The sequence below is a fragment of the Teleopsis dalmanni genome, chromosome 1, assembly GCF_002237135.1.
Source record: "Teleopsis dalmanni isolate 2A chromosome 1, ASM223713v2, whole genome shotgun sequence".
NCBI lineage: Eukaryota > Metazoa > Arthropoda > Insecta > Diptera > Diopsidae > Teleopsis > Teleopsis dalmanni.
In genome coordinates, this window is record NC_051846.1 from 58325761 (window position 1) to 58346976 (window position 21216).

A 21216-nucleotide genomic window follows, 5' to 3' on the forward strand; every position below is an offset into this window, starting at 1 on the left:
AAACCACAAGCTGTACGAGCTTTATAAATTAGCGGATTAATATCCAGCGGCTTTGTTCACTTGGTTACGTCATGAGAATGGATGAAGACACTACAACAAACAAAGTATAAGGAGTAGTAGTTGAAGGAAGATATCGTATAGGTGGACTGTGTCTCTGGTCGAGTAATCAAGTCAAGGGAGCACTAATGAGATATACGAGACTGGAAAAGATGCGCAAGCAGCAAAGACGTCTGGGGAGACATGCTGCGTCAGACCGAAATCCGGTAATGGGATGTCTTGACCAAATAAGAAGTAAAGTAATGTTCTGTTTAAATGGATCTCTTACCATCAAATCAATGAAGTCTTTACTAAGAGAGAAATAGCAACGAAAATCATATATGAAGTGTATGAATTGTTAAAAAAAGCAATAGTAATAGAAAAAGTAAGATTGCAATTGTGATAAAAAGCCCGAGAGAGATAGTTATTAAATGCAAGCGTTATAGAAACAGAAATGAATGAAGATATTTACACCGCTGTGGTAATTAATTTAATTAGATCAGTCGGCAGATTATAAGTATTATAATAGACCTTCACTGAAGAACAAAAGGGAAAAGAAAAACAAAAATATCCTCGTTTTAAAAAGTAATAAGACATGAAATAAAAATTTTGGCTATTTGGCAATACTCGAAACAACTGTATGGTCAGCCAAAAATTCAATTAAAAAAAAAATAATAAGAATTTTTTGTTGTTGTAGTTCATTACTTTCCAAAATTTCTCTACCAAATATATTTATATATAATGTCGATTATTTTTATTTCATATTTAAAAGTACCTTCATATTTTTAATAAGTATTTTATTATTTATTCTCACGAATTAAAAGAAAGGAACGAAATACATATTAAATTATGACCCATTGACACAAACTAGAAATACTTATACATCACTTCAAAATCTTTTTCTTTAAGAAGTCAAAATATCAATAATAAAATTATTTTTTTATTTTGGTTTGCTGTCCTTAGATAAAAACTTTTCAATAGCTCTCATACAGTAGCCTTTGGTGTGGGTGTTTTATGATGAAAGTTTTGAAATTAGCAATTTAAACATGAAAATTATCAGTAGGAGTCTATAGGTTAGAGGTAATAAATCACTGGCACATTGCAATAATATTACTCGTAAAAATTAATTTTTCTTTTCATAAGTAATATGCCGGTGCTGTTGTTTGTACATACATGATGATATGACATGTGACTTGTGATATAGCGGTTATATAGCGGTGAATATATGGTAAATTTTTTATTTTTCAAAACGTCTCATATTGTAATGAGTTGTAGGCAATTACAATAATAAGTCAGCTTTATTAAAAAAAAGCGTGTGATAAACTAACTTGAAATGCAATTGTTTTTAAGATGATATTCGTTTGTAAAATGGCATTGCCATGCTAAAATTACAACAAAATAAAAAATTAAAAAAAAAGATTTTATGCAGATTTATGTTTTTGTTATCGTTTTCATATTTTATTGTTACAATTTGTATTTTGATGAATGTTTCACTAAAAACACTCATCACAAATTTTAAAATTCACATCGTAAAAAATACAAAATAATAACAATTGCGAATGCTAAATACATTTTTTTGCAGTTTATTTTTGTGCAATTTTTAAATTTGAATTTTATGACAATTTCACTTTTATTTTAGAGTTCGTCATTTAGAGTGCTTCATTTATTGCTTCATTTATACAAACAAACTACTTGTTTTTTAAATGCACTGAGATAAAATGTCCATGGGTATGATTTCTTGACGAGCGTAAGAAATGAATAAATACGATTTACGTTTTTTTTGTAATTTTTTCATTGAATAGGTATTTTTGTATTTTAAAAAAATCGTTAAATATTTGTATATAATTATGTATTTTTTTCAGTGTAATCACTATTTCATGTCAAACTGCATTTGTCACATCTACTCAATCAAATTGTTAATTAAAAAAGACAAAATGATTATTCTTAAAAATTTTAAATATTTTTAAGTTAATTTATGTATTATAATTTAGTAATTCCAAAATACTAAAGAAAATAATTTAAAATTTTTTTTAGACACGATTTATTGCAAAATTTAATTTGCAACAACTGTTGAAAGCTGATTTGAATATATAGTTTGTTAAAGTTAATTGGATTAATAAAAATTACAAAATTGTTAATTATTTAAAATTATATTAAAATTAATTTAAAAAATTTTTAGAAGTGACAATAAACATTAAAAAATTATTTTAAAAAACATTAGCTACGAAATACGCTTTGCAATCAAAAATACTTTAAAATTGCACTTGGTTCCTTACTTTTACTATCCAACCCAGCATTTCAACTGACTAAATCTAGATAATCTGCAGGCAGTTACTCTGCAGACAAGCTAAAGAATTTATGCCAAATCACTTAAAAGCCAGAATCAGGGAGTTACAAATGCTGAACAGCAAATGCATTCGGCTTGTCACTAGGTTTCTCAATGGACATTGTGAAGTTAAGAAGCATCTATCGAGTCTAGATATCATAAGGGACGATAGGTATAGCCTTTGTCACGAAGAAGAGAAAATAGCAAAACACATTCTGTGTCACTGCGATAGTCTTATTAGACACATACTTCGGCACTTATCAATTGTCTATCCACTTACATACTTCGGAAATAGACAATGTCCCTCTCCAAGGAATATAATGTCATGTTTAACTGCTACGTGCCTATGGAAATAAATGGACCTGCACAACAACTCTTAAGGATGGAGTGACGTGGTGACATAGTTCCCATTCGCTTCTTATATCTAATCTAATCTAAGGTAATAAAATTGGTTTTGTGACAGTTTTAGTCAAATTTCCCGTAACAGCATTAGAACAATAAAGAATTAGAGAAAATCATAATAAAAAGTACATGTTAAGTGTAGTAAACTTCTGTAAAAAGATTTTCTATAATTAAATTGATAAGCTAGATAAACCTAAATACTTAAAAATATACTTAATATTTAAAACAAGATTTGACGATATTAGCAGAATTTAAATAAATATGATATGATATATTGGTTTTAAGACGATGCAAAGAGACATTAATACATTAGGAAAAATTTTTTTGGTCTAATATAAATAACATATAAAGCAAGCGCTTGTAACACAACGACGTACTTCTGTACTTTAGCAAAAACATTGTTAAATTTATAAAAGCACATCATTTGAGCTGAAAAAGCTATATACATTGGTATATACAGTAATCGTATACCCAAAACAATTATTTACTATAATTCCATTATTAGTCATGCGGGATAGAGGATAAAATATTCCCGCGGTAAGGCATGCTGTCGTAAGAGAGGAATTGAAATACAGCCAGGTGTCGTAGGGAGTGGTTTAAAAGGTCACAAAAATCTTGAAAAGCTCCTGAGCTGAGCCGAGTAGACTCCGGGGCTAAGTAAGCGTCCACCAGCCCGGAATGGCAACGAGGGACTTCCAAGTGCGCAGAGAGTGGGTAAACAGCTTTGCACCATCGAGGTATATAGGCGTGTGCACTGTCCTAAGAGAAGATAGTTGCACCAACATTAGAGTGATTTCCCGCCCAACAAAAAAACTATGAATATGTAAGTTTATGTTATGTTCAGACATGGATTGACTACATGTGTGAGCAAAGTAAAGGTGGTAACTTGACTGCACTATGCATTGAAAATAGTACAGAGATATAAATGCAGTGCAACATTTGTAATATATGACTTATTTACTTATATGTAACTAACTTATTTGCTTAAGTAAATGATGTTGAGAATTATTTATTTATATATTTGTAACTAAATTTGTAATCAATAAACAAATTTTTTTATAATGTATGTTTCATCACATTTCAATGGATATTTATTTTTATTTTACACTATCTTAACGATTATTTAAATTTTGCATTTTAATCACATAAAAGTCGGTTAAAAATGCATAATCTTTCTTTTCAGTTATATGTGCCAATTGAATTTATTAACAAAAAAAAAAAAAATAAGAATAACTGCAATAAATTTGATTCGTTACAAATGTCAAATTCTGTCCAGTGCAATTAAGGAAGCTCAGTTTTGAGTCTTTCTTACAACTTCGACAACCAGAAATTGGCGAAAGATATTTAGTTCAGGAATGAAATTCAAGAATCAAGAAAATTGTGCTAAATTATTTAAACCGCACAAAAAACTTGAAAGTTTTAACGAAAAATAACCAAATCGTGCAAGTGGGAATAAACAAGTCTTCCTGACCTATATTCTGCAGTTAGCACAGAATCTGAGGCAATACTCGATTATGAGGTAAATTGCGCTTTTTGCCTATATCAAGCATGAAAAAGCGGTAAATGGACTTTTACGGATATCGAAAATATGTTAATTGATTATGGACACGTAAGAGTAAGAGAATGTGAAGGAGGTTCAATTTTCGTTTCTACTGAACAAGAAATTCTTCACAAATATAGATAAATAGGCTAATTTGTTATTTTATTTTTAACGATATTAGCATAACATATTTGATAATTCGATGACTTGAGTATTCAGGGAGTTTGTTTTATGTTGAAAATATCAAATTTTTACTAACTTGTTTTTAAATGCTGTATTTACTGGCAGACTCATTTATGAAGATTTGTAGAAGTTGAAGATTTATATAAATCATTTGAAGCTTAGCTTGGAAGATTTAACCCCGATGAATTTTTTGTTTGTATTGATAAACAATTATTTATCATAGATTTAATTAAATTTATTAAAAGTCAAAATAACGAAAAAAAACTATAGAAACAAATAATTGAAAGGTTTGATGAGTAATGTTGTATTAATATACAGATCATTTAAAGCTTGGCTTGAAAGGTTTATACTCAGTTGAAATAATTGTTTGAGTTGATGAACAATTAATTTTTTGAATTAAATTTATTAAAAGTCAAAATGATGAAAGAAAATATAGCGATAACTTATTGAAAGGTTTAAAGAGTAATTAATTACAACAATAAAATTTTATTTTTTAATTAAGCTGATTTTGGGTTCACCATATAATATAACTGTTTAGAGTATTGCTAAATACCTTTAATCAGTGTTATTCGAAAAATTTTGTTGGTTCTTATTTATTTACCAGAGTGACTTTTAGACCGTCAAATTTAAAGTACAGACTTACCTTTTATTAGAGGATTTATCTAATGCGGCATTTGATTTATGTTATTTGTCTTATTAATAATTTTGACAAATTGTTAATCTTAGTCAAACTTTTGTAATTAATCTTAAATAATTTTTTAAAAAAGATAAACTAATAAAAAGGTGATGAGGAAAAACCATTATTTTTTCCCAATTCAACTATTATCTTCAAACTAATGCAAGTTTTTAACACCAAAATTCACAAGTAAGGCAGTGAGAGCTGATATATAATCGACAGTCGGACCGAATTTTAAAAGACTTTTCCAACCACAGTCTTTTTCTTAGTCTAGCATTATATCTTATGAATATCCTGGCTAACCGCAGTACTAAATTTCGACTTATAATTTGAAACTAGATTATTACTAGTTATCGAGGAAATATTAATACAGAAGCATAAGCGGCATCCTCCTCGGGGACTGTCATCTTGACGTGGTGAGGAGGCTCAGTAGTTACGTAGAATCTTTGAGCGATGTCGGCGGTAGCATGCTACTAGTAGGACCTTCCTTACCAGTAAGGTCGAAGAGGAATAATGAAGCTAAGCGCAGTCCACAACGTAGCGTCGGTACTCATAATAAGCGGCTGCAAAACGCGTCTGTTCTCTAGGTTAGGATCGACCTATTAAAAAGTAACCTGTCACTACATGCAAAGCTTCCAGCACTGACATTGCGCTTGTAACCCATCATCAGGGCTTTGCTCCCTTCTTTAACTCTTTTCTGTTAATAAAACATGAGTCTAACACAATGGAATTACAGTCACCAAGTGGTATCTGTACATATACGGCGAATCCACCTGCTTCGACAGTACGGACAACGCATTTGGAGTTGCGAAACTAACGTTTAAACAGAATCTCTTCCACATACCACATAGCCTAGTGTTCCCTTGGGAACGCAATGGAATGAAGAAGACAAAGAATACTAATTAGACTTGCTGAAGATATCACTAAAAACTGCTTGGTTATAAACCGCAAAGTATTAGAAAAATCTAAATCTTTTGGGAAACTATGTGATTGGCATTTCACAAAGTTAAATGGTAATTATTTCCAAGAGTTTTATATTGTTAGTAAAAGTTTAAAAAATTAAATATATATCCCAACCAATCCCTTAAATAATGTCATAAATCGAAACTGAAAGATTTTGTATTAAAAAATTTCATTGCCGGAGTCAGAAAAGATATTGACTGAAGGTCAATATAGTTTTTATTTTGGAAAGGTTGCCTCTCGATCTCTGTCAATAAGGTATAGATCTTCGTAATAGAGTTGAGGTAAAAAAACAATTGCGCTCCCTATAACTAGCAAATTTGACCATATTATATGTACGCAGTTCTCCAGAAGACTATAACTCTATCAATAGTTATTGTTGTTGTTATTGTTGCAAAACGTTAGCGTACAATCTTGATGCTAACTAGTACAATTTAACTTAATTTAAAAACTAATAAAATTATTACTAAACATTTTATTTGATCAAAAATTAAACATCAGAAGTAATATTCCAAATTAACACATCACAATTGAAACTGAAGTTGTAAAGTAAGAATTGTTAAGCTTAAATGAATAAATTATAAATGCAAAAAAAACTTTTTTTCAATATACAACTAACAAAATAAAATAGCGTCATTCTAGATTCGCTTCAAATTATAAATATTTTAATTAAAATGCAGTCAGTTATGTTAGAAATCTTCATATGCCGTAATACTTATTTCAATTATGAAGCAATCTTTTTTAAATTATTTTCTTACTGCTTAGAGGAGTATGTAACATGTGATAAGAAGAAGACTGAAGATTGAGTAACTTGGTAAGTCTACATTCTACTTTGGCTCATAATGCAAATCCTGTTTTTGTTCATGTGCTACATGTGCAACATATGACCTAAGCACATCCAGTTTTTACTTTAGCGCCAATTCCTGTCCAGCCAGTTTTATGTAATATTTGAAACTATTTGACTTAGTATTGTAGAAAGATTGTTGTCCGATACTGAGATTTTTGTTAGATACAAAAGAAAAGTTTTTGGGAACAATGCAACAAGATTGACTACAAAATTGAAAATTCGCCTTGAGGCAAGGTTACCTGTTATAGTTTGTTGTCATATAATGTTCGCTAAAAATGCCGGTAAAATGGATTAACGAATAAAGATAACAATGTACCAATATACAGTAATTGTATATAATTGCAAAAAAAGCGTATATTTGAAGAATAATTGCATTATTAATTTCTACTTCATTATTTATTTCACATTATTAATCAATATATAAAGACAATTATAATGTTTCGAAAGATAGGCCGTAGACTACATCAACTAGATACTACCCGAATTTTATTTGAAGCGTATACGCGTTTGCTTCAAAAAAGAAACGTTTGGAAATTTATGCAAAAATTTTGATAAAAACAATAGATATGGGATATCGGAACTTGTGGGAAACTGAAAATGTAATAAGAAATAAAAATTTCATATAAGAACGCAACGCACACAAAGGGTTCCTGATTTGGCAGTACTGTTTCAGAAATACAGACAAACTTCCATAACTTGAATTTCTATAACTCGAATTTTCTATAACTCGAACTAAATAGAGCGCAACAGGGTTTAGATAGGAAATTACATACAATTACAAAAAATTTCTTTAATTCGAAGTCTTCACAAAACGAATTTTTTCTTTGAAACATATTTCGAGTTATGGAAGTTTGACTGTATATGTTTAAAAGATTTATCACCTTATCGTCTTATAAAATCTAATATTTTTTCAAACCTCAAAATCATTTAAATAAAGAACAGTGACAGGTCATCGGAAACCATTTGGGACAGATTGAAAAAATTTTAATGGCTTATTCGTGATCGCATTTTCTGTTTTAGTTTGATATATTGTAACACAAAAATCTGTAAATTTTTACATAGATTTGCCTATTTTATATTTTTTTACCTCAAAATTTGCTATTTGTATTTTTAGGTAATAACAAAGAAGTGCTACAATTTTGGTACCCCGAACAAGACTACCTAATAACTATATCTATAAATTACTCGATCAACTGAATATTGTAATTATCGAAAAAAGAGACAGCTCCACCGGCCAAAAAGACAGCTTTGTTTTAATAAAAGAAACTTACTGTAACTTTATGAAGCTACTGTATGGTGCAGAAGCTTAGACAATTGTACCAACGAGAGAAAAATACTTCGGAAGATCTATGATTCTATACGCGTTGACGACGACTATCGAATTACATGGAACGATGAGCTGTATAAGCTATACCACAACATTGATATAGTTAAACACATAAATATTTTCAGCGGTTTTGGTGGTTTGGTCAAGTCGTGCGATTTTAAGAAAGTGCTTCGGGTAGAAAATTATTAAAATCGGTACCCGCAGGTGGCAAACGCGGTGTAAGATGTTCTAATCTTCGGTTGAAGGACTACGTGATCAACGATTCGGGGGCATTCGGCACTAACAACTGGCGACAGCAAGCTACAGATCGAACTGGCTGGCGGAGACTAATCGACGTAGCCAAAGTAAGTAAGTCACTTCGGCTGAATTGCAAGAATTGTTTTGATTATTTATGGAATTGTTGATCAATGACTCAGGAGAATAGTTGGCTATATTCACCAGGTCTGATTTTCAGAAATTATTTTTTGTTTTTCAAGTTATAAGATTCTTTTGGAGGATAGTAATTTTCGTCAAATAAAGATGAGATATCTTTAATAACTGGTTATTTTGAAAATCAACACAAATGCAATATTTAAAGCCGTTGAAATATCGTAGTTAAAAGAGACTCAATTTAAGAAGATATTATGATATTATATGAAGAAAAAGTCAAATTAAACGAGTCAGGCGGATATACTTAAACCCATTCTAATAATAAAAATATTTTTTAAGACAGCTTATCATTTTTTTTATTATACCACATATGGTATAATTAAAAAACTCTACTCTGAAAGAATAATCAAATCATTTAGTGTCTCTGATACTAAAAGCATTTAAATATTTTATAAATATTAAAAAATAAGTACATTATTTACTTAAATTTATTGCAAAAATATATATTTTTAATGAGAAAATATTTATTAGGTGTATTTTCAAGCTCTGGAATTTATCATAAAAATCCAAATGATCAAGAAGTCATATTCTAATTGCAATGCATGCGCTGTCTAAAAATTATAGGTTAACTCATGCTCCATAACTGTCTTCATAAGAGCTATAATTGGTATCTTGGGGGCAATTATTACTGTTTTATATCCTTAGTTCTTCAACATAAGGCCGCACATTTGTGTTATTAACCTCATCATAACCAAAGCAATATAATTAACAGATTGTGTAGACATTTATTTATATTCCAGTCCAAGCACACTGTAGCAGCACATGACTTCATGTTGGAAAATTATTAAGAAGCAATATCTTAATAATATAGTAAGCACACAAGGAACAATCAATGACAATAACTACAACAAAACATATTATTATATATATATATGTGTACATAGTTACAGATACATTTGATTGTCAACGAAACGTGTTATCAATAACAGCTACAGCTACAGCAGTAAAATATCAGAGGTCAGTACCCGAGCGAAGTTAATTTTTTAAGGAAAATAAAGAAAAATGTTTGTGGAATTGTCGCAAGAGTTGCTATGCAGTGAAGGCTTTATAAGGCAGCCAATTGAGTAAATTTGTCAGTGATAAGTAAACAAAATTAGTGTAAATTGCAATATTACATCAAGCGTTGCAATGTATTTTGGACTTCTGCACATGAACTAGTTGTACTCACAGCCACTGGAACTTATGAGTCAACCTGCGTTTGGGTAGCTTGGGTAGCTTGCAAAACTGTAAATAGACATGAATAGTCAGTGGACAACTCGCAAAATGCTGTACACTGTCAGAGTGACATATATGGGTTAAATTTATGGTAAAAATAAATTTAATTCAATTGGTGGCATTTCCATCGAAACGGCAAGTAAAAATTTGTATAAAATATTGTGTGTGCAATTTTAACGGAAATATTTTTATGATGAAAACTTGATTGGCCGGACATTTGAAATAAATTTTATTTATAAAATTTAATCCGAATAGACATTATTTAAAATATTTTTATTTTTTTATAAATAATATGTCAGGTTACAACATTATAGTTGTTATTAGAAGTCACCGACAAATATTATTTTTTTAATATTTATGAAATGCCAACAATAATTTATTATAATTTGATTTATTAATTTCATTATAAATTAATAATTTATTGTTATTCTCTAATTTTTTACAGTACAAAAATGTAGAAACATTTAAAAACTAATTTATATAGAAATAACAGCATCTCATAGAAGCTTAAACTTATATCTAAATCAAAATTACACTACAAAATTTATTGGCGAAAGTATCCGATTTTATGTGCATTCAACCACCAAATCCTCCAACAGTTTTATAGATAAATTTTTAGTATCGATTGGTAAAAATCACTACTTTATTTCTTATAAATTATTTTAATTTGAATTGTCAAAAGTGTAAAAAAATAAAATAAATTCTAGTTCATGCTTTCTTTGAAGAAATATGAGAGAAAGCCCTTTAGCATAAGAAGAAGCTTTTTATAAATTGTGCATATATCTTATGCTTACTTTGGATATATATAGGATTTAGTTAGTTATGTCTTATTATTCAGCAAACAATTTTTCTTCGGAAAAAAATAAAAAAAAAGATACAGCAATAAATCGAATAGAAGTAGGCTTTCAAAATATTAATTGTTTGTATCTATAGAAAATTTCACAAATAGAGTAATGCAGATATTAGCTGAGATACTTAGTATACTTATACTTTAATCTCTAAAGTAACAATTAAATGGCAGTATGGAAAAGCAATAACCTTTCAGAATGGTTCCAAATGAATATCTAACGAATCAGGAAGTTCTTCTTATTCCACTATTGTTTTTTTTTTATCGATAATAAGGCGAATGAAAAGATACACTTTGAAAATTATGAAACTTTTATAAGCTTTATAGACATGTATTAAAAGTAACAGTAACAGTAACACTAACTCGAGAAAGTAGAGGAAGCCCATTGGAAATGAAAGTTGAAGTCTCAAAAGAATTGATTTGGAAGCATTACAAGAAGAAGAAGTCCAGTATTTTTTACGTGACCAATGAAGAAATTCATGCAAGTCATAACTTCCACCTTGGTAAGATGCGAGGCCTACCAACTATCTCTGCTACAATTTGGGCTGCAGCACCCGGTTTGAAACGCACTCCATGGCAAATGAATGACAAGCAAAGTACCAGAAGTACCAGATAGCATCATCTCTGGTCAGATGTCGCAAGTTGCCGCCCACAACTCACTATCATTTGCACTTTTTGCATAAGTGCCATAGTGGCACTTATATATTAAATATATATATATATTATCGGACCTATTCTGTGCACTTTATAAAATTGTCAAACATTGACACTTGTCAAAATTGACTGCTGTAAAGGTTTTGGTATTCTGTGACATAAATAAAAAGCTCTTTTCCTTGTTAGTTGTCAATATCTCAAATGCTGTTGACAACTATAAAAATATGCTCTTTTTAAGCATTTTTTATTTTTTGCATGCATAACAAATATTCTTACCTAAAATATACGCTCTTTACAAGCATATTTTTTATTGTTATTTGACTGCATGAAAAATGCTTTCGACAATTTAAAATATGTGCTCTTTACAAGCATTTTTTACGATCAGTTACGAACAATTACGAACAGTTACGAACAGTTTTATATACAAAACACTTTACACCATAGTGTGGTGAGAAGCATTAGTTACTTGAGCTTTGAAATTTGTCAAGATGTGTCCAGAATACCAAAAAGCTTTCTGCTTTATAAAAATTAAAAATTTTATTAAAGAATTTGACAAATTTGTCAAGTGCACAGAATAGGGCCGTATATATATATATTATATATTAAAAGAATATAAGTATTTATATATCATTACAACTTCAAACGTATCCCTTAGCAAAAACCAAAAATATGAAAACTCAGATACTTGCAATGATAGTCGATGCTCTATTGCGCTAAAATATAACATAGTATTGTATTATAATAAATGCATACCATATATATAATGTTATGTGACGTCTAATATTTTAAAAAAGCTTTAATGTACATAATGGACTCAAGGTCCCTATGTGTATTCTTTAATAATTCTTGATAGTGTTTGAAAAATAGTTTTGGGCAAAAATAAGCAATAGTATGTTGTTAATATAATTTTTTACTTCATTAAGCAACATAAAGCATAGACTACCATTATATACTGCCGATCATTAACACCGCTAAAGTATCATTTTCAGTTGTTGTAGTTCTGACACACTCATATATCTGATACAACTGGACCGATTAATACAACTGGGCCCGGTTGTATTAATAAATAGTACGTGAAATGTGATTTTAGCAAAAACAGGCTGATATATGTTTTTGATTTCACTCAAACTAACAACATGAATCACAGATTACTATTATAAACTACAGATTACCATCACTGCAGCATTTTTTCTTCTTACAGACTCAATACGCGTACAATTCTGATATAATTTTTGATGCAATTTCTTCTTAAATGTATAACTCCTTATTCTATTTTATTCAAGAATCTATTTGGATCAAAAAGCGGAAATATTGTAGTAAATAAATTTAATTACACAAATTTCTTTTAATTTAAGTGAAGTTTTTCAGTCGACCAAATTACACTATTTCATGTATTGGCAGATGTACGTAATCATTTAAAAACGAAAGATATTTATTTTGGTTTCAACTGTTGGTGTATAATTTTTGGACTGCAAATGTCGAGATTCAAACCCTGCCAAATTTCAAACGCAGACTCACGTGATGACTCAGTTGTCACATTAGGTTAGCACCTAATGTTGCACTAAATTATATTAGTTTTAAATTTTATATCATGTGTTAGATTTGTTTAAAATTAAATTACATTTTAATTTAAATTTAATATTTATTTTTAAGTAATATTAATATTTTGATCTTATTAATTTTATGCTATAAACATTTAAATTGTAATAATTTCGATAATAAAGTATCAAATTTAGATCATTGACGCACAATAATTATATACAGTAGGGTTAGTTATTGTTGATCGTATATATATTTAAATTTTTTTGTTACACAGTAAAAAGCAATCATTTTTAATTTAATTAAAATAAAACATTATATTCACATTGTTTTTATTCATTTCTTATATGAAAATATAAAAAGTAAGGCACTTGTTACATTTGAATTGATTAGTTTCATTTCTCACACTACTCGTATTAATATCGTGACTCATATTCCATTGCATTTTAATTCACTTTTTAATTGAATCATATTTAATTATATTAAATATTTTAATAATTATATATATATTCGTTGTTATCAATTTATTTTTAATTGGCGCCTTTAATAGTAAATCACAATTGTGTGTTTTGATTGATATATGGTATTATCACTTATCTCTGCGATAAAAAAATATCTTTGCATTAAAACAAATTTTAAATTTCATTACTGCATTAAACAATATATTTTATTTTATTTATTATAAAAAACTTTTTATTGAAAACAACCCAAACCAACGAACTCGCACTCACTTCAAAATTTAAGTTAGAGATTTGCATATAAGCACTACTGGAAACGGGATTAGACCAGCGTCTATGTGTTAAGTACATTTTGAAAATATTTTGGTGAACAAAAAATATTTACAAACATATAAGCATATTTAAATTTATATATTATATAGTTTATTTATATTTATGATAAACACATTCTTCTGCGTTATTTAAATCTAATATATATCGCATATACATTATATTTATCTCACGAACAAAATAAAACTAAAATTATTATTGTGCCTCTGTTTCGTTACTGATTTATGATTCAGTGAGACGTAGAATGGCTCTTTACATAAATGTCTGGAGGCTTACACATTATTCCAGATAAATGTGTGTACATAAGTATATATTATGTGGTCCAATTTAAAACGTCGCACAAATTAGTATCAGCACAGATTGAATTTATTTCGTCTGTGATAGTTGTTCACACATATGAAGTGCGATATGTGATAGGCTTTTTTTATGCTGCCTTAACATATTTGTGGTTTCTGTTCTTGACGAAGCTTTGAAATTTATCGCATTAAATGTGAACTTAAACTAAAATTCGATCTTAATAAATAGTAGTTTATTTGATTTTTTTTTGTAACACGGAAATAGTCTATAACATTATCATTATTATTAAAAATTGTATTATTTCTTCTGTTCTCATATTTGCTTTTACTTGAAGACTTTTTAAAATTAGATACATTTTTGATATTATTATTAATTATATGCAACAAGCTTATATTCTTCTAAAAAGAGAAAAGTCTTATCTTAAAAATGTCATAGGTGCAGCTTTAAGATAACTATATAGTTAAAAGCATAAGTTGCTTTATCATCATATTTTAAGTGGAACATTCAAAGAGAACCTAATCCTTTCTGTTTTGAACTTAGTTTCATAAGGACCTAACCTATTGTATTACGTAATTATTTCTTTAGTTGGTTTCATACGATAATCCTACAGTTTTGATCTTAGGTTCTCAAGTACCTAACCTATTGTATTACCTAATCATTTCTTTAATTGGTTTGTTACTCTTTTTTGACCCAGATAGCTCTACCGATAAGATTACATTTAAAATCGTTTCATTTAGCTCAATGATAGTTACAATTTCTTTGCAATGGCCATAGTGAATCTGTACGTACAGTACATTATAAATCATTGGATAAAGTATTATACGTACCTCCAATGACTTGCTTCACATCCACAGGCAGACCAGAATTTTACTTCAGGGGTCTTTTAGATAAAATACTGGACCAATTATAATTATGTTTACTATGCAACCATGTGCTGGTGTATTAATAATGAATGTACATATGGTATATATGTTATATAGTTTTCCGATTTATTTCGGAGGCTTCAGTCCTTCAAGCACTTGACTTGCTTCACATTCACAAGAAGACCAGAATTTTACTTCGGGGGTCTTTTAGATAAAATACTGGACCAACTATAATTTTGTTTACTATGCAACCATGTGCTGATGTATTAATAATGAATGTACATATGGCATATACCTATATAGTTTTTCAGTTTATTTCGGAGGCTTCAGTCTCTCAAGCACCTCTCTCTGTTTGTACTTGGCTATATGTAACTACTTATCTTATAAGTATATTATTCCTATTTCTTTTTAGGTTTTTTGTGACAAACTAGTTTCTAATAAGAGCTTTGAAGCTATGAATTAGTTTATATCATTTGAGTTACATAGTTAGGTGTGTTATAATATAAAGAGTCAACTTGGTATCATGGTTATTGTTAAACAAAATTTCAAGGTATCGTAACTCTAATAAACTATGATGAATATTATTTCAATATTAGAGCAAATGAAGGTTTACCTTTAAATTCTGGCTACATTTAAAAAAATAATTTTATATAAAATTCGATCCACATAGTTGTAAACTATATATGTAAATTTATGTTATACATAAACTATTTTTAAACATTTATTCAATATGGGGACAATATAACGAAGTCAGCGGTTATTCATTTGTTGATTAGATAAACAAAAAATATTTGCAAATATATTTATAAGATGATTGATGTCTAGAAAGACATATATCAAATATAAGATGTGCTTCATTCGTCGTAAAATTTTTTAATACCGAGTAAGAATACATGAGTTTTCTAACAATTAAATTTTTATTAAATTTAAAAGAATTTCTTCTCTTATGACTAGTAACTAATTATATGAATATCAGAAAAGATAAAGAAATAAAGATTCAATTGGTTTGGCTTGTAAACTCCTCGTAAAGAATACAGAAAGAATATATACTCCATTTTGCGTATTTAGGAAAGTTGATGTTGTTTTACTTGTTGTATGGGAACAATCCTATCTATTATGTTAAGTGGAATAAAACTAAAAGGTGGAACTTGGCATGAAAGAATAATGTAATGAAGAAAAGAAAGTTAAGTGATGAGTATAGAAAAGATGATTTTAACTTGTGCAATGAGTCAGGAATGATATTACATCAGTAGACAAGCCATTAGTTAATAAATATTTATCTACTTAAGAAAGAAATTATGAGAATTATTGAAGAATGAAAACGTTTTTATTTTGATTGTATTTTTGAACTAAAGTTAGTTAAAATTTGATTAGTTTTGACTAGCTCAAAAGAGCCTTACATAGATCAACTACGACTTTAGTGTTACCAGAAAGAAAAATCAATAGGGACGAAGATAGGGACGGCTTGTATCGCTCAGATATTTTTGTCTTAGTCTCTTCAATGCTGGACATTTACAGATAATATATTTTACTAGTTTCCTTGTGTTCGGTATTCCATATTTCGATCTAAGTAAAGTTACACTTATTATAATTTTAAACTTAAGATTTGGAAATAATCGGTTTAAGAAATCAAAACAGTTAGAAAATTTACAACATATAGTTAATACCTTTCTTGGCATAACGACGATGTTTAATTTATTAAAATTTTTTTTAAGTTAATTTATCTTAATTAGACAATAACATATATTCAAAAACTATTTAAGCCATTGATAAGTCATTCTCTTAGATAACTGTGGTGACTCTACTAATATATTTCAGCTGACTTATTGTATTGATACGAATTTCGGAAGGTTAACACGATTCAAACAGCCCAAACTTTTGCTTTTTATATAATAAAAACCAAAGGTACATGTCAGTTTATTCCTCTAATCTTGTGTTTTTACATGCAAATACAAAACCATGCACAGATACCGAAAGATCTTGCTAATGTTTTGGTACCTAGTACATTGTTGAATAGGACGAAGACAGAAAGCCGCTAAGAAAGGACTACACTATAAATTTAAGAATATAAAAATTTATACAGTTGGCAAAGTTTAATATGGATTGTTCGTGTGCTGAGTAACGTCAAGGCAGAATAGAAGCACTTCTTTCCTTATAGAATGAAAAAAGCGAAGGGAAGAGAATATTTGTTATCCTAACATGGTTTTCAAGCCGACAATCATGTATTTCGAAACTTCTTATTTCATATTAATACTGGATATAAGACATTAATAGGTATAAAAATTAAGTATAAACACTTTTAAATTACTTTAAAACTTACCTGAGATACTAAAGCTTTGGTTTCGGGTGTTGTACTTTCTAAAAATATTTTCTTGAATTCACTTGGACTAGATAATTTAAATTCAGATGCTGAAGCTATAAAAGCTTGTATTTCTTTTAAACTTTGCTCTGCAAGTTCTGTAGAAACTGAACATTTTTCAATTTTTTGTGAAGCCAATAACTCCACACCATTTGCACACCACTGATTAGCCTGAAATTATAAATAATTAATCATTAGTATTAATAATCATTTACGCATGTAAATAAACATAACCTTTTCTACTCTTTCCATAAGTTCACGATTCTTTGACAGTATTTCTAAACGTTTCGTTAAGCGTTCCGTAATTATATCGCAAACGCGCTGTAATTCATCACATTTCGGTTGTACAATTTCCCATGGATAAACACCACGTAAACCGATAAGCTTTTGTCCAGCCTCTATTATATCCACAGCGCGTTGCACATCAGCAAAAATGAATTTTTGAAATTCCTCAGTTTCTTGTATAAGTGAGTCCACACGTATTACGCTCTCACCAATTTCAGTCATTTCCGCAACACATTTTAGGTGGGCATTAAAAATATACTGGAAGCAAATAAATATTAGTTATTGATTCTATAAATTCATTCTGTGTATAGTTTAATGTTAATTTTCCTACCTGTGCTTCTCGGAAATCTTGTTCGAATTTTCTTAGCGCCAAACATTGCTCTAGGCGATTACGATGTGTACGCCAGAATTCATCGAAACGTCTCTCGGTTTCCTCCAACTGTACGAGTAGTCTACGATAATCGCGACAATCATCATAATGGTATGGAGGTTTTTTTAATTTGTATTGATGATGATAAATTATTTGTTGGCGATGAGTAATGATCCCTGCACTGGGTCTGCATTTTTTTATTGTTTTGTTTCATATTTGTATTTCATATAGTTATAGATTTTACGAAAATTTATGTGTAAATAGCACATATTTTTCGTCGCGTTACGATATAGTTTGGTTTTTAGTTTAGATTTGAAAATGCGTTTGTAAATACAAGAAAAAGTGGAAGACAAAAACGTTTGGATGAACATGAGAAACATTAAGTTCTATAGCTGTATTGTTTATATTATTTAATCTTTAATCTTTTAAATTAACAAATTTAGTCATTTATTATTAGTAAGTGTAATTGACATTTGTATTTAGTTTGGTTAAATGTGTCTGGTGCTCAACTTAACATAAATATTTTTGTGAGAGTATATTAATTAGAGTGTGGAAAAGTGTCCTCAAATATCCCTTCTTAATATTGTGGAGGAGTGTATGTTTATTATGCTAACAAAAGTTCGGTTATGTTAAAATATATTGTGTATTTTACAAATTTACATATATTACTTATTTATTAAAATACTTAGGAATTAATAAATATATTATACTTAAAATACACTTGTTTCCCAAAATTTCATATATGATTTTAAGCTTAAGAAAGTCAGATATTATGCGGATACGCTAAGAAGTTAAGTTAAAGGAACAATAGTTAGAATGTTTGGATTTTATAGTTGAAGTAGACATTTTTTGTTTTTACAATAAGTCTTAATCTGTGATTTTATTCTTATATTTTACAGTACGAAACAAAATTTACATATTTGGAGTACATTTTATCAATATAATCCATAAATTATTATATGTCAAAATGCATAAAGTTGTTAAGTCTGATACTGATATGTAAAAACACTTAATAAGAGATTTGAAGAAATTAATAAGTATCATTTATTATGTAGACTTTTATAAATTTATATGCAAAAAGATAAAATATGGAAGCTCTTTATCAATATCTTTATCACATAGAAAAACTACTACTATGATTTTTAATAAACCATAATTAATTAAATTATTTTGATTACATTTGATGGTAGCGAAAAGAAACCTAATAGCTGAAGCATTCTTTATATCATATCTATTGGTTAGTAATAAAGGAAAAAGTATTGAGTCTTGTTTAGTAAAATATATTCTTTTCTTAATTGAAATATTAAACATTTCTTTGGATTACGTTTTGCTACTTTCAGAAAGAACCATTGATCCATTTTTATAAAATCTTGTACAAAAATTGAAACAGATACTTTTTATAGTCCTCTTTTACTATCAACTTTTTGAATTTTTCTCTCGAATGCTCGTGACACCTTCTCAACACTCTTGTTCAAGCTTCTGCACCATACAGCAGGACAGTCCACAAAGGGATTTGTAGAGCGTGATTTTTGTTTGTCGAGAGGGGGCTTTATTTCTCAATTGCCTTCTTAACCCAAAGTAACATTTATTGACAAGAGTGATTCTTCGTTGAATTTTTGGTCTATAGCTATTTTTGTGTTTACGCTGGGTTTCAAATAATCACCACTTCGAAATAATCATCAACAGAGTAGTCAGCTCCAAGACGCTCAGGAACAGGAGTACTTTGGTCCTCATATACCACAAAATCCATTTGTTTTGCTTATTTTTCTGTTTGTCTATGTAGGTGTTCAGGTCAGCGATATCAATATCGTTGGCGTAAACCAGTAGTACACTTTGATAAAAAATTGTGTTAGTGCGGTCACACGGCAAGAAGTGACCCTGTTTGAAATCTCGTTTGGCATCAAACAGCTCGGAGAGGTTATTCGCAATTCTAAAGACGCTGGTGGTGTTGCTCAACGTTATTTTACATAGCCGTATAAGTTATATATAAGTTATGGTATATTAAATTCAGACATAGCGGCATGGAGTGCATCAAGTCGTAGTGTCATAAGTGGCTTTAAAATCGACAAATATGTGACGTCGATTTGCTTTTCTTGGGTCTTCTCCAGAGTTTAAAGCACTGGAAATATTTAGTCTAGGGTGAATTTGCCAGGTCTGAAACCACATTGATGAGGTCCAATCCTTAGGTTGCTAATTGACTTCAATCTTTCCCATAGTATCAAAACTTTTAAAAATCACAGCATTTTGCTCCATTTCAATAAAGATTTGTAAATAGAAGTGGCAATATTTTATACGCAATATTTTTTTACTCAGTTGAGACGTATCCAAACATAGAGTTAAGCTAATTACTTAAAGCTGTATTGTTGTTAATCTTAAGTTCCTTAAAAATACTAAGACTAGGTGTCTCAAACATATTAAATTTGTCGTGGTAAAATATCATATTTGTTAGCTTACATATTAATAAATTTTTTATGGATATGAATAATTTTTTATGAATAATTTTTTTTCACAAATTTTTGTTACGTTAATGTTGTGATTGCTATAAATAATGTAACATATAAATTACATTAATTATAGGTTATATTGGTGATCCTGAGGATTCACCAAAGCCTACTAGCTCATTGTGTTCTTTAATTATAATTCTAGTTTAATAGTAATTTAGAAAATATCTTAAATTTTTTTTTTTGCTTAATTATTTTAATTGAAAAATGATTAAAATGATTTTTGAAAATTAAAATTTGATAAATAGAAAACACAACTTTTTAAGAGGCTTCATAACAATACTATACATATAAAGGGATTTCATTGCAAAAGTAGAGTCACATGTTTAACTTTTAAGTTGTGATGTATGTAAATATATATGTGTAAGGTGTTTGTTTGATACGTTCATAAAATTATAGAAACTTCAAGGATACATTTGTAACATTAATATAATTAACATATTTCAACAAACATGCAACATAGGAGACGTGAGAACAATATTCAACATTAAATTATTTATATATTTAGTAAACAGCTGTCGAACTATATATAGTATAAAAACTAAGAATGGAATTTTGTGTAAAGAATTTGCCAAAAATATAACAGCTTCCACTTTATATATATATATATATTTATATATTATTAAATAAGCTAACACAAAATATTTTTTGAAATAATTTAAAAAAACTTCATGCTTTTTTTGAACAAGAGCTAACACTATTATTACATTTTAAATAATAAAGATCTGAACTCTAAAAAATTTGTTAACACAACTAAGAAATTTAAATCGAA

At 28.8% G+C, this 21216-nt stretch overlaps 1 protein-coding gene across 1 annotated transcript in view; it reads right to left on the reverse strand.

The window, feature by feature from the left end:
* The window catches only part of LOC119682029, a 60212-nt gene that overhangs the window by 15287 nt on the left and 23709 nt on the right, over positions 1-21216 (reverse strand). Inside the window, exons 8-10 of the mRNA XM_038095366.1 lie at positions 17905-18025; positions 17523-17831; positions 17250-17459 (exon numbers count right to left, since the gene is read on the reverse strand). Coding sequence (XP_037951294.1) covers positions 17250-17459; positions 17523-17831; positions 17905-18025 — 640 coding nt within the window. The remainder of the gene's footprint in view (positions 1-17249; positions 17460-17522; positions 17832-17904; positions 18026-21216) is intronic.